Source organism: Mustela erminea, chromosome 6, assembly GCF_009829155.1.
Source record: "Mustela erminea isolate mMusErm1 chromosome 6, mMusErm1.Pri, whole genome shotgun sequence".
Taxonomy (NCBI): domain Eukaryota; kingdom Metazoa; phylum Chordata; class Mammalia; order Carnivora; family Mustelidae; genus Mustela; species Mustela erminea.
In genome coordinates this window covers 24,692,430-24,707,038 of record NC_045619.1, presented here as the reverse complement: position 1 = coordinate 24,707,038, position 14,609 = coordinate 24,692,430, and the positions used below count along the sequence as shown (strand labels likewise).

The 14,609-nt window shown below is 43.7% G+C and overlaps 1 protein-coding gene across 2 annotated transcripts in view; it reads right to left on the bottom strand.

Moving 5' to 3' along the window:
* NTN4 (netrin 4) overlaps positions 1–6,856 on the bottom strand; it is a 112,247-nt gene extending 105,391 nt beyond the window's left edge. The window contains exons 1-2 of one of the 2 annotated variants that reach the window (XM_032346734.1): positions 6,152–6,856; positions 2,781–3,310 (exon numbers count right to left, since the gene is read on the bottom strand). In XM_032346734.1, the coding sequence (XP_032202625.1) occupies positions 2,781–3,310; positions 6,152–6,206 (585 nt within the window). In that variant the 5' untranslated portion in view covers positions 6,207–6,856. The remainder of the gene's footprint in view (positions 1–2,780; positions 3,311–6,151) is intronic. The other variant, XM_032346735.1, reaches the window with a different exon arrangement.
* Positions 6,857–14,609: the final 7,753 nt, after the last annotated feature.

The following is a 14,609-nucleotide window of genomic DNA, read 5'->3' as shown; positions in this document are numbered from 1 at the left end:
CTAGGGTAATTGGCTTATTTTTTCTGACTAGTCAGTTTCCAAAGATGGAGACTGGGGATAGAGTGTTGTCCTGCAAAATTAATCTGTAGTTCAGCACTAACTTATATTTCACAGCAACACAGGAGACATAGGTAGTAAACACCTCCAGGGAGGTGTCCTCTGAACCTTATGTTTGAGGAAGACTCTCTTCTACTTTCCAACTCAGGAGGGAAAGATTCACTCCCAAACCCGTGCTCTAAAGGGAAGAAATTCTATGATGGTTTACTGTATGCTTGCAAAAATACTTGAGAGGGAACCATATGGCTCTTGATTTTTTTTTCTTGCCATTGAATTTGAACTCTACTCAAACAAACTGGATATAAAAGGTAACTAAAACTGGATATAAAAAGCAAAATATCTAACACAAATTTTAGTCTCTCTGTGCTTGAAATTTGATATAATAAGCACTGATGACAATAAGTAGTTGGGCTTTAAAAGAAGATAAGATTTTGCTTCTACTCTGAGTTAAATAAATGTTACTTTAGTTATCTCTAAGTAATTGCTGGGCCATTGTAATGCATTCAATGTGGTATTTGCTAAGCAAGCACGCCTGCCATCTGGTTACTGAAAGACTGTATTTTTGCTACTTCATAGATACACATGGCCCAGTAGCACTGAGATGTAGGGAACCGATATGAGCGTGTGGATCAATTCCAAAGCAATTTGAGAGTTCAAGCCATTCCCTTGTTTGCAACACAAAGTGTTCTCCACATAAGAAAACAATGAGTCCAACTTATCCGTCTCTTTCCTGTCCTGGTATCTTTTAAAAACGTCCATCGTGACACGGTGCACATGGGTTTACAATATGAAGCCAACTTTATTATTTATTTAAGATGTATTTATTTATTTGAGAGAGAGAAAGAGAGAGAGACAGAGAGAGAGAGAGAGCATGAGCAAGAGGGCAGGGGGGGAAAGAAGAGAATCTCAGGCACACACACACACACCCCCCCGCCATGCAGGGCTCCGTCTCGTGACCCTCATGGCTCACGACCTGAGCCAAAACCAAGTCGGATGTTTAACTGACTGAGCCACCCAGGTGCCAACTTTAGAGACCAAGAAGAAGAAGTAGGAAAAGTCATCTGTTGGCTGTTTGTGCCACTCCCACTTAGTTCCCATGCCAGCGGCACTGTGCCCAGTCCACAGACAGCACACAGAAGAAGGAGCTGGGTAACATGGCTAAAGTCCATATGTGACTTTGGTAGCAGGGGGAAGAAGTTCCCGACCAGCTTCTTCACTAGGCCGCTCGCAAGCACCCCTCTCCCCAAACCAAAGGCAGAATTAGTGGCACTGACTACAGTGCCTAATACATAGCAGGGGCTCCTAAGTGTTTCCTAAGTACAATCATCTGGGAAGCCGGAGAATAGTAATACAAAGGACGGCTAGGACTACTAGAAGAGAGCTTATCTTGGTCTTTGTAGCTCTTGTACTATAGACATTGGACATATGCCTCACACATAGTCCAGGCTCTCTCAGCCTTGCTACTATTAACACAAGAGGCTAAGAATTCTTTGTTGGGGGTGGGAGTGGGAGTGAGACGACCGTCTTGTAGGAGTTTTCGCAGTCCCTGGCCTCCACCCACGAGACGCCCACAGCATCCCTCTCCCAGCAAAAATGTCTTCAGCCATTGCTAAATGTCCCCTGGGAGGGTCGAGGGGGTGGCAAAAACACCCCTACTTGAGAACCACTTCTTTAGTCTGTGGGTTCATGATACATGCCAGAATTAGAAAGATTATATTCTCTCTTCCCCTTTTTTTCAGAATCAACATGTTTTAAACATGATTTTATTTTATTTTATTTGTTAAGTAAGCTTTACATCCAACATGGGGCTTGAACACATGACTCTGACTGAGTTTTGCCAACTAAGCCAGCCGGGCACCTGTCTGAAATCCATATTTCTTGATCTACATGATGGTATTTTACATTCTTAATCTGATTTCACTTAACTTAGTTTTCTCTAAATGTTTTCATAATGCTATACAGGGGTTAGGGGGATTTTTTTAGGTATATCCACATAAGTTAAAAAGACCTGTTTTCCCATGAGGGAAGGGGAAATATGAAACAAGGAGAAAACATTCCATACAGAAATTGGACTAGTAGCTAAGGAGGCTGTTTTGCAAAATGAGGTTGAGATGGTTTGGGGCCCAGGGTAGATAGAAGTCCCTAAACTGCAACTGTGAGTCCAAAAAGAAATTTTGTATCTTAAAAGACACTACCCTCATTTGTTTGCTATGCATTCTTGTAATCTTAACAATAAAACTCCACTGTTATACAAAAGTATCCTTCTGACAAACAGATTTTTTTTCTCCCTTGGCTTTAGTTTTATTTACTTCCTATTTATGTTAACAGTTTCAGGAAGATACCAGCATGCATGGACTCCAGGAACTGGCTGTCTCAGTAACTCCTGTTCCTTCGGAATTACAGTAAATAGTCTCACTAACTGAAGAAATCATTAGCTCTTTAAACCTCAAAGATAGAGTGATGATGCCACGTATCTACTCTTCCTAAAATTAAGAAAATTAAAACCTTAGAATTCCCAGCCAAACCCCGCCAGTGGACAACCTGCTTGAAATTGACTACACATCCATATCTAAGGGTGAGAAATAATTTATGACAAATAAAGCTCATGAAAAATTCTAATTTCATTCATGTTGCTACAAGCACACCTTCATGCTTTAAAAAAATGTGGGCTGGTAACATTTTTCTACCTTACTTACAGCGTGGAGTTAAACGCGTGCTCTTACCTCTCCTCCAGTGCACGGAAAAGGACTGGAGTATCTCGAAGTGCAAAGAGCTCCCTTCTTCATGACATCATCTTCCAGCCCAAATGTAGCTGAGCAGTTCGTGGCAAAGTACTTGTAAGGCTTCCATGTCTTCCCAAAGTCCTGGGACCGGTCCAGCACCATGGCCGCTGGCCTGGGGGACTTGAACACCATAATTAGATGAGTGAAGTAGAATTCAGCTTCCAGGTCTAACTGGATCTTTTCCCTGTGCACATCCTCAGCAGACTGCCACCATGTGCGGGGAAACCTGAACGATGAGTCTGCCATGGCGGCTGGCAGGTGAGCCAGGTGAGGCTGGGCGGCATTGCATTTGTCACATTTGGGCTGCCGACAAGTCAGATCAGCGTTCTCACTGTAGGAGCAGTACAGTTCAGTGGCGTTCTGGCCACAGGTGGTGTCGGCCCAGAGTTTTCTCCCTAAAGCCAAGTTTCCCATCCGAGGGTTGCAGGCTTTTTCACAGCGGGAACTCACTCCAGCGACTCCACTCAGTCCTAGGAAAGGGAAAGCATATGTTATTCAAGACAAACCCATCTGGAAAGCTCTTCTGTCTTCAACGGTCAAGTTATCCCCAAAGAGCTTAAGACTTTCACTAAAGAGGAAATTCTATCAAATTGGAGCACAGAATACTGTCCTGCGTTTCCAGTGCGTTTGTCTATACGTGTGCAAGCCTGCACGTGTGTGCGTGTGCATTTCATGGTGACACACGATTCACATCAAGGGGGGAAAATCACACAGATAAAGGGTGAGAGGAAGGAAAAGGGAAACACTGGGGGAAAGATATTGGCCTGAACTTTTTAAGCACTTTGCTTAAAAAGTACATTCTAAACATTCTAAACATCTAAACCTTCCCTATATTTGAAATACGTGTTTGTTTTGAAGTATGACTTAAATAATCCCTAAAAACAATAATGTTTTTAAGATCATCAAATTTAGTCTTTCAGATATAATTTGAGTCCTTAGCATTATCTAACAGGTTTATTAGGATGCATTAAGGAGGAAATGTTTTATTCTATTATATTTTTAATCCAAAAATGTGACAGGACAAATTCCCTAGGAAAAGCAATATGAGATATTTCTCAATATACAGTGAGCTCTCACTTAGGGAGGCAAAATGAGAGACCACTGGTGCTCAGATACATAATATCTATTTTTTATATTGAGTAAATATAACGAAGGAAGAAATCTCTAAACTGCTAAATGGCAGAAAAGCTTATTTGACATGCTCTCTGCCTCTTGAGGGCTTCTACCTATGACAGATTATATAGTAGTTGCCTGTTTGCTTAACAGGAGAATGTTTACAGTCTGGCAGCCACTAACAGCACCTTTAAACATTATCTGTGAACTAAAACACCTTCTTAAAGAAACATGTGCTTCCATCCAAACAAAGGTCCAACAGACTTTAATGTTTCAAAATGACTTAAGATGATAAACATTATCCTCTTATTAACATCTTGACTATGGATTTTAATCCTTTAATTTGGGTTTGTCAGGTTAATTATGAATACCTTAAGCAAAATCATCTATTTTAGAAGTTAAAACAGAGAAGGAAAGAAGGAAAAGGAAGTCAAACCCCAAATTCTGGCTAATTGAACGTTTCTGCTTCCTAAGAGAGAGCACCTCTGAACTGTTATCACTGGGCTGTTGGAGAAGCCAAATGACAGCTTAGACTAAAACAGAGACATTTCACACACTGACTGACAATCACCAGCCCCACATAGCCTCTGCAACCAAAAGAAAGGGCTTCTTTAGGCACGGTTTTTTAAATGTCAAATTCAAAGTGCATTATGCCCAGACTCTTGTTTGCCGCTGTTCTGATTAGCGGCAGCAACAGTTGCTTGTGGCCAGGATCACCCAAACACACAGTGAGCTATGACTCACCTGCAAAGCATTTCAGGGAAAATCATATACTGCCCGTACAAGTATTTTTGACTTGAAACACTTGCCTTGTGATATTTATTTACAACCTCTTGATTGCTTGCATGTTTTTTGCCATAACATGGTTTGAAAAGGGAAAGATTTAATAAAATTCATTTTGTGGTTGGGGGGAGCATGCATAAAGGCAGGCAGGGGTGCATCCCTAAGAAGAATTAAAGTAAAATCTTAGACCTCTAATGGCTCCTTGGGGGAAAGCACTGGGTCGTTCTAAATGTCTTCAAAGTAGTAAGTACAGAAAGGACTGGAGCCAGATAAATAATTGGTGGGCAAAATACTTGGAGCTCCGCAAAGAAGTGACTATCCAAGTCTAGCTAGGATGCTCCTGAATCTGGCTGATTGGGGTGAAGATTCTAAAACTTTGCTTTACTGTTTGCCAGCGTCTCTGGGGGGCAGAGTGGAAGAAGGGAAGGTCCAGGGCGCCAATGTTCTCTGTCCACCAGTCCGTCCCTCCAGCCCACACCCCCCCCCCCTTTCTAGAGCAAAGGAGAAACGTTTGAGAGACTGGATGCGTGAAGAGTCAGTCCCTCGCTTTCTTTCCCCCTCACACAGTGAGCTGCCCTTACCCCTGACTAGAAACCAGGTGACCTCAAGGGGAAGGGAGAGGAACAGAAGGGGGGCTCCCGAATTTAGAAACGGCGCGCTGGGAACGGGTGGCCAAGGACAGCCTAGGAAAGCCGGGGTGGGAGCAGGAGGGAGAGAGCCTCTGACGACACCTTTGCCGGCCGTCCAGTTACCGAGACAGAGAGCAGACCCGCCCCCGACCTCCCACGGAGCCTCAGCCAGGGTACCAGTTCCCTAGGGGCGGCCAGCCAGCTAGTGCAAGCCAGGGTGATCACCACCTATCACCACCTCCCAGCCCGGGGGTCTCACTCCGTTCCAGCCACTGCCGTGGAGAAAGGGCACACACACCCCACCCAGGTGTCCCTACCTGGTTCCCTAGTGCCCAGCATGAGGTGGGGGACTGCGGCGATCGCTCTCCACGAGAGAGCAGCCGCGGCCCACGCGCGCCCAGGGTCGCTGGGCCATCCCTCCCCATCATTCCTCAGGCCATGAAGTGCCGGGGGATGGCGAGCTTGGTCCTTTGTTCCCTCACAAAGTGGAAAAGCAGTTTTTCACAAGCTCAAAACGAGAAAGAAACCAAGGTCGTGGTATCTCCGGCAGGGCGCACCCAGGATATCGGGTTATCTAAGGGCATGTGTATCGCAGTTGCAAAAAAATCAATAGTATTTTAAACTGCAGAGACCCGGGGGAAAGAGGCGGAACATGGCCACTCATTTCATCCTCCGGAGCTGAGCTTAGCGCTCCCAGCCCGCACTCCCCTGCACCCCCGAGTCCCGAGGTAGGGAACAGAAAGAGCGAGGGAAAGGGGGTGGGGGCCCAGCAGCGTCACCACCCACCTGCGGCCACCGCGGAGCAGCCCCAGAGCAGCAGCAGCCGCGCGCAGCTCCCCATGGCCGGGAGGAGCCGGGAGGACCCGGGCCGGGCGGGTGCGGGAGGGAGCTGAGCCCTCTCGGTTGTGGGATGAAGCGCCAACAGTCCTCGGGAAGAACTGGGGCTCTTTATTTCTTCCCCCTCCTGGGGCGCCAAGCTCGGTCAGTGGGCGCCGGCTGCTGGGAGCCGCGGGCCGGGGCCGCGCCGGGCGGTGGGGTGACCCTCGCGCACCGGCCTGGAGGGGCCCGGGCACCTCAGGGGCGACGGGAGCCCCCGGACCATAGCCGGCCTGGCCGCGCAGCCCCTGCGGAGCGGTCCCGCGGGCTTCTCCGCCGCTAGCCGGGGGCTCAGCGCCCGCAGCAGCCGCTGAACTTTGCGAGACCTTTCACTTCCCGGCCGCCGCTGCCGCCGCTGCCTCCCGGGCGTCCTCCTCCGCTTTTACCACCTCCTCTCGCTGCCGCGTCTCGGTCCCGTCCTTCTCCATGGGCAGTTCCATGGGATGCATTTTTATTGCACCGACACCGCGGCGCTCCGGTGCCAGCCCTCCTCCCCTTGCACCTCCACCCCTTCCTCCTGCCCGCCCCCAGCGCTCGCTTGACAGCCGGGGCGGTGCAGCCTGCGCTGCCGGGTCGCCGCCGCCGCCGCGCCCCGGGAGGGGTCTCCCGGCCCCTCGGGCCGCCCTCGAAGCCTCGCTACCAGCTCGTTCCGCCCGCCTTAGCCCCCGCGGGTACGGGTCACCTCGGCCCCCAGCTTTTCTCGCGCTCCTCCCGGCGCTTGCCCTGCATCTCCCTGCGTGACCCCCCTGGTGCCCTCCAGCACCCACAGGCCTCTTCTGGGAAGCAGTCTCCCACCTTCTCCCGGAACATTCCAGAGAGCAGTTGACTCCCTCTTGATCAGGTCAGGACATGCCAAGGGGCTTAAAAAACCGCGAAACCGGCTAGCGCCTCCTTCCCACATCCCCCAGCAAAACAAACCCTCCCCTCCACTCCCCATCTCCACCACCCCTTCTCCCGGAGCCTCGCAGTCCAAGAAAGGAACCCCCAGCCCGGCTCTGGGTCGTGGGCTTTGGAAAGCGCACTGCTAAGTGGCCTTCGCTGCTTCTCTGCTGCCTTGGCGGGGCGGGGCGGGGGGGGCATTTGGGCTAAACAATCAATGCTTACTTTACCAGAGGTGTATCCATTTTGATGTTAAAAGCGTTCCCTAATTCAGACCCAAGGTGCTAAAAGAAAAGGGTCACAGGACTGGCTAATAGGCAGCGTAAAACATCCTTGTCTAGAGGCAGGGGCATGACAAAGAGAAATTGGTCTTTCCAAGCACTTTCACTCCATATAAAATGCATAGTGCTGTGAAACAATAATGTTGTGCAGTAAGTTATGGGGGCAACTTAGTAGCAACCAGAAGCAGCTAATTGTGGATAGGATTGCTCAGGGCTGCTGCTTATGGAAAGAGATTAAATAGCGCTGGAGTCTGGAACTTTTGCAACTTCTATGAAAATATGATTCCATGCACACATCCAGGGGGAGGCGAAAGTTAAGTAGACAGCCGTGTTTTATTGCCATGTTCATTTTGTGCCTTTGAATATTTCCCCAAAAGTTAACTACATTACAAGTACCTAATTCAGTTGTGTGTTACTGATGATGACAATTCAGAGTTTTGGGTCTCAAGTTCATATTTTTCATGGCTCAACTGGGGATATATAAGAAATTTGTATCTCCCAAGAAGAACTGGGATGAAGTCAGCTTCATCTATTTGGGAGACATTAAAATTATTCTTCTGGCCAATACTGGGGAGTGGCAAAAGGTATGGGACAGCAATTTATATTACACTTTAGGAAATAAACCCTTTGAGTTTCCAAATATTGGCAGTGTTGGGGTTCTCTTCATATCTTATGGACACTCTCTCATTTGAGTCACTGGAACACCTCTCCAAATTATTCTTTTTACCAAATAAATGATAGAAAATTATAATATCTAAAGTCTCATAGCCCCAATATTAACCTAATGGCCAAAGCAAATTAAAGAAAGAGCACATTTATTACTAACCCCTGAGTCTGTGGTATTGAGCGGAACTACTCCATTTCTCATTACAGATTTCAGAAACATTTACTATCTGCACGAGTCCTGCCTGGATAAGATACTTCCTTGATTGCTTTATAACTAGTTCTTGCTTCTTTAACAAGACATTAAGTACCTCGATGGCAAAGTAGTCTTTCATACTTAGTTTATATAAAACATTATTATGTTTTTCTTTTCCTTTTTTTTTAAGATTTTATTTATTTACTTGACAAAGAAATAGAGAACAAGAAGGCAGAGCAGCAGGTGGAGAGGGAGAAGCAGACATTTTGCTGAGTGGGGGAGCCCAACATAGCAGGGCTCCATCCCAGGGCCCTGGGATCATGACCTGAGCCAAAGGCAGCCACCTTAACTGACTGAGCCATCCAGATGCCCCTATTATGTTTTTCTTATATTCTTCATTATTCTTAACTGAGAGCACCTGCTAGGTATAGAATAAGTTTTCATTAAATACTTTTTGAAGATTTTATTCGTTTATTTGACAGAGAGGGACAGTGAGAGAGGGAACACAGCAGGGGGAGTGGGAGAGGGAGAAGCAGGCTCCCCATTGAGCAGGGAAACTGATGCGGGGCTCCATTCCAGGACCCTGGGATCAAGACCTGAGTCACGAAGGCAGAAGCTTATCTAAGGACTGAGCCACCAGGCACCCCTCATTAAATATTGTTGAATTATGTTTAAACTATTGCCATATGTAAGTACAGGGTTAAGAAGAAAACCAACAAAATCAGAATGATTACCTATATTCTAAAGGAATCTGTATTTTTACACCAATACTTCCCATGCAAAACAGCTTAGGAGAGAAAAGTAATTAGCATTCTAATCAATTTCATTTGGTTACATAGTCTAGTTATAAATTCTATTTCCATTCTGAAGAAGCTGTTCAGGGGAAGTTTATCTACATAAGGAAAATCTTGCTCAGTGATGAGTTTATCACTGCTTGTGATTATTTTGGAAAAAATCAGTAATGGATTTAGAATTTTCTTCTTAAATTTTATGAATTAGTAGGAACCTTAGCAAACTTCTGGAATTTCAATAACAAGTTTCCAGAATTAAATCTAGAATACCCCCCAAGAACTTGGAAGAAAGCTAAAAAGGCCTTTAAGAACTAAAACAGATGACAAAAAGTCCATGCACCAAAGACCTTATTCATGGGAGACCTCTTCAGATGTTCATTTAAATTATTCATGCAATGTTAATAAGTTTGGTTATTCTGTTTTCCTTGACCACAACATATTAGAAGTAACAAATTAAAATGAAGTGGGATGACATTAAAAGAAGGAATGAGTTGAGGCCACCTTGTAATAAGAAGGATGACAGAACTATAAAAAATAGCCATAAAGAAAAAAAACAAAAAAACACATAGCAGTCTGAGTGAGACCTTTAAAAAAAATTGTTTATTTATTTGAGGATAGACAGACAGAGATAATGAGAAGAGAGCATGGGTAGGGAGCAGAGGAAGAAGAAGGGTCCCACTGAGCAGGCCTCCCAACATGGGGCTCGATCCCAGGACCCTGGGATCATGACCTAATCTGAAGCCAGATGCCCAACCGGCTGAGCCATTCAGGTGCCCCTGAGTGAGGCCTTTTAGTGCAGAGACAAAGCACTAAAAGGCTGAAAAGGTTTCACTCTGTTATAACTTACCACAATGAGTGAGGTTCCGAATAATACAGGATATTCAGCATTGAGAAGGGAACTTAGGGGTCCTTAAGCCCAACTTCTCACCCCGTAGGAAATCTCTCCACAAAATCTCTAATAGTCATGTAGTTTCTGTTCTAGAAACCTCAGAAAACAAAAGTCCCAAAGAAGTCCTTTTCATTTTTGGTAGTGTTTTATTTAACTGGGACATCTCTCTTCTTAAAATTCTACCTATGTTGGATCTATGATGGACATCAGGGAGGGTATGTGCTATGGTGAGTGCTATGAGTTGTGTAACTGGTGATTCACAGACATGTACCCCGGAACAAAGAATATATTATATGTTTTTTTTAATATTTTATTTATTATTTATCTGAGAGAAAATGATAGAGAGAGACCATGAAGTGAGGAGGGCCAGAGGGAGAAGGAGACTCCCCACCAAGCAGGGAGCCCTATATAGGACTCGATCCTGGGACTCCAGGATCATGAACTGAGCCAAAGGCAGTTGCTTAACCAACAGAGCCATCCAGATTCCCAATACATTATGTGTTAATTAAAAAAAAAATAAAATAAAAGATAAAAATAGCAAGAATACAAAAAAAAATTCTATGTTTATAGTTTACTTTTCTGCAACTATGTGGAATAGGTCCAATATCCTTTCTGATAGGTATTCAGAGATTTGAAGTTAAGTTTTATTGCTCCGTTTAACTATTCTCTTCTCCAAGTGTTCGTTTACTTGTCCATGTGGGATGATTTCCACAGCTTTCACCAGCTTAGTCACTCCCTTTCAGATATACTACAGTTTATTAATGTTGTTCCTATACTGTGCATCTAGGACTCCAGTCCAGGTTTATCTGGATTGGTGTAGAATAAAACAGAACTAGTATTTCCCTTAACTTAGGTCTAGGGCTTATATTCCAGTAGCTTAAAAATGCATTAGCATCTTTGTGGTGTTGGTTGATATTATCCTTGAAGCAAATTCAAATTCCCTTTTCATTTATGGATGAAGAAGCGTTTTTGATAGAAGATAAGATACATTTTGTTGAATCAGAAGGAAAGAGTTCTATTAAAGTACATTGCAGGTAGTAAGCATTCAATAAATATTAATTTTTTAAAAGATTTTATTTATTTATTTATTTATTTGACAGACCAAGATCACAAGTAGGCAGAGAGAGAGGAAGGAAGCAGGCCCCCTGCTGAGCAGAGAGTCTGATGCAGGGCTTGGTCCCAGGACCCTGGGATCATGACCTGAGCCCAAGACAGAGGCTTAACCCACTGAGCCACCCAGGTGCCCCAAGAAATATTAATTTAAAGAAAAAAATCAACAAGTTCAAATTAGAAAACTGGGAAAATGGTTAAAAATTTAAAAAGAAACTGTTAGTCCTAAATGGGATAAATATCTATTTTCTGAAAAAAATAATCACTTCTATGGAAAAATTTGGTTCTTCAATAAGACTGTATGTATACACATGGTATTACTACACTATTCCAAGGGAAGGAAGAACTTTGTACTAGTGATATTTTTTGTACACCTAGTATCTTTCCTCATTGAACTATAAACATGATCTCATTTATCCTTGAAGCATCAGTGTGTGGGAGGGAACAGGAATAGTTGCATGCATTTACAGAGAGAGAAAGTGATGTGAAAGATGCAAGTGCCAAATTTAGATCATCCAATAAATATAAACTGGAGATCAGACATGGGTTTTCAATTTTTTTTAAAGAAATCATTGTTTATCCATCAATTTTCCATAAATACGATCTTATCTCTCTTGGACCTAAAAGACTGTTGGGAAAAAATTAGATGGAGAATTATTTCCATTGAAATAATCCTGTGGGTTTTTTTTCTACCTAGGTCCATGCCCATTAAAACATCATCTTGGGAATTTCCTTAAGCTTTAATTTAAGCCTCCTGCCACTGGCACTGTTTCTTACTTCATGTGCTTCCTGGCTACAGCTGCTCATTCCTAGGAAGGGAGTGAGAGCCTTTGAAACTACATGTGCTTTTCCAGGAAGGTAAGCAGTAGTTTTCTTTAGAAAAAAAAAAAAAATGCACGCATGCTCTCTCATGTTTAAATTAATTATATGGAGCCTAGAAAGTTCAAACAAACAAGAACAGTGTTGTTGTTACAGAGATAGCGACTCTGGACAGCACTGTACTGACACAAATTTTAAAACTTTTCCTCTAAATAGCCCTTAACTAAAACTTTCCATACATATTGCTACTCCTGCCAGTGATGAAAAGATGCTCAGAGGCAAATTACTATTCTTTTAAATGTAAGAAAATAGACAAAGCAAGAATGACTAAAGGCCTCACGAGGATGAAAGAACAGTAATCAATATGGGTGACTCCCTTTATTTATCTGTGTCTTTTATGTAGTAGTGTAGTGTTTTAGAAGCAAGGACTGGCCTGAGTTCCCAGGCAGGAACTTGGCTCTACCACCTACTAGCTGAGTGACTATGGGCAATGATAAATAAATAACCTGCTGTGCAACTATTTCCTCCTCTGCCCTATGGGAATAATAATAGCATCTAATTAATAAGATTACTATTAATGTTAAATGAGTTAATATTTATGAAGCAGTAGACAACAGCAAGACCCAGGAAGCACTTTAAGTTTTGTTAAATCCATACAATAGTAAAATGCAAATCCATCATGTACATACAATCTCTTCTGATGCGCCCTGGAATTTCATCTTCAAGTTACATAGAGATCTTTAATAGGCAGAAGCTACATTGTTGCCCTGGCTTAATTTTAAATGTTGCCTCATGTCTGTGAAAGCAATACACAGGAAATGAAAGTATGAGGTAACTGATCTTCTCCAGCTAGAGGGAGAGGGACATTAGCATTGATGGAGTAGCTGCAGCTTCCAGGCACAGTGTTGAGTGTGTTACAATTCTCACAATGACCCTCTAAGGTTAGGTTGTCAACCCTTGGATACTGACAGTCAGAGAAGTCAGATGCCTGAACCGGGTCACAGTACGCACATGAGTGAGGATTTGACGTCTGATGTGTCTGATTTTCAGTGGAGTCTTCTCTGAGAGAGGTGGCATAGCCAGGCAGTTAAAGGAAAGGATCAAAACTAGACTAATTTCTTCATCAGTTAAAAACACTCCTAAAATGCTTTCTACTTTGACAATCGCAGTTTATTAAGCACCATCTACCTGCTTATTTCCAAATCTCAGTTATGAGATTCAGGGCTGTATATCCAACCGCCAATGGACAGCTCTACTTAGACACCTAAGTAGACACCTCAAATTCAACACGTTCAAAACTAAATTAATCATCTTTCTCCCCTAACTTATGTCATTCCTCCTATATTCCCTATCCTGTAGAATGTCACAACTATTCGTCTTCTGGATCAACCCAAAAAGAGTAACATTTTTCAGACTTCTGCAGAACACTCACATACAGTGAGACACACTAAGTATTGTGAAGAAAAAGATTTCTATAGTCAAATAATCTTAACAGTGTGTTAAAGTTAAATAGGACTTCTCAGAATCTCTTAGATGCTAAGTTCAATTCAAGTCTCCAAGAAATGGGAGCACTTGGGTGGCTCAGTTGTTTAGGTGTCTGCCTGTAGCTCAGGTCATGAACCTGGGGTCCTGGGATTGAGTCCTACATTGGGGCTCCATGCTTAGCAGGGAGCCTACTTTTCCCTCTCCCTCTGCCCCCCTCCCTCTGTACCCTCTCTCCAGCTCATGCTCTTTCTCTCGCTCTCTCTTTCAAATAAATAAATAAAATCTTTAAAACTATCTCCAAGAACGGATATGGCATTCTATTAGATAGGATCACATTCAGTTGCATGAATCTAACTCAGTAGCTTAACCAAACTAAGACTGATTTTCTTCTCATGGTAAAAGGTATACAAGGAGGTATACAGCCTAGTACAAGTGCAGCTGCTCAAGAAAGTCATCAGGACATGCACAGTTTTCTTCCTCATGGTTGAAAGATGGCTGCTCTACTTCTAGGACTTGTGTCTGCATTCTAGGCAAGAGAGATGTAACAAAAGAGAAGGAAAAAAGATATATGCCGACTACGTCTTAAAAGCTTTCGCAGCAGCATTGCATGCCTGCTTACATCTAACTGTGCAGAACTGGTTTATTTGGCTTCTTCAGACCATAAGGAAGTCTGGGGAGATGAGTATTTTAATTTGGCTTATTGCCACCCTTTACAAAATCAGGCTGCTATTAGAAAGAAAAGGAGGTTGAACGTTGAGTAGACAGTTAGCTGTATATATCATCAAAAGTTAGCAATTTCACCCATATATTTGGCCCAAGCACTTACTGACAGTAAGGGGTTCCCCATCATTGGCAGACGGTCTTCATGTTGCTTGTTTGGCACCCAAACCTTCCGTGATGTTATCAGCTCCTGGCCACAGGCTCTCTAGCGCATCCTACAGTGAAACTATCTGCCATCTCTGAAATGAACATCAGTGCTCGGTGCCTCTTACTTCTGCACACTCTCTGCCTTTGCCTCTTTTTCTCTCTTCCTTCTGGCTAACTCTGGCAGGTCCTCAGAAATTCAGTTAAATTGCTGTCACAGCTCCTTTTAGACTCTTTCCCCTTCCAACTGGGTTAGCTGTTCCCCTATCCTCCTGTGCATTACTATATTATCCAAAAGTATAGGTGTTTTTCTCCCTTGTATACTAAGTGAAAAACAACAACAACAACAGCAATAGCAACCCTGGATGCACAATTGTGTTTATGCTCTAAT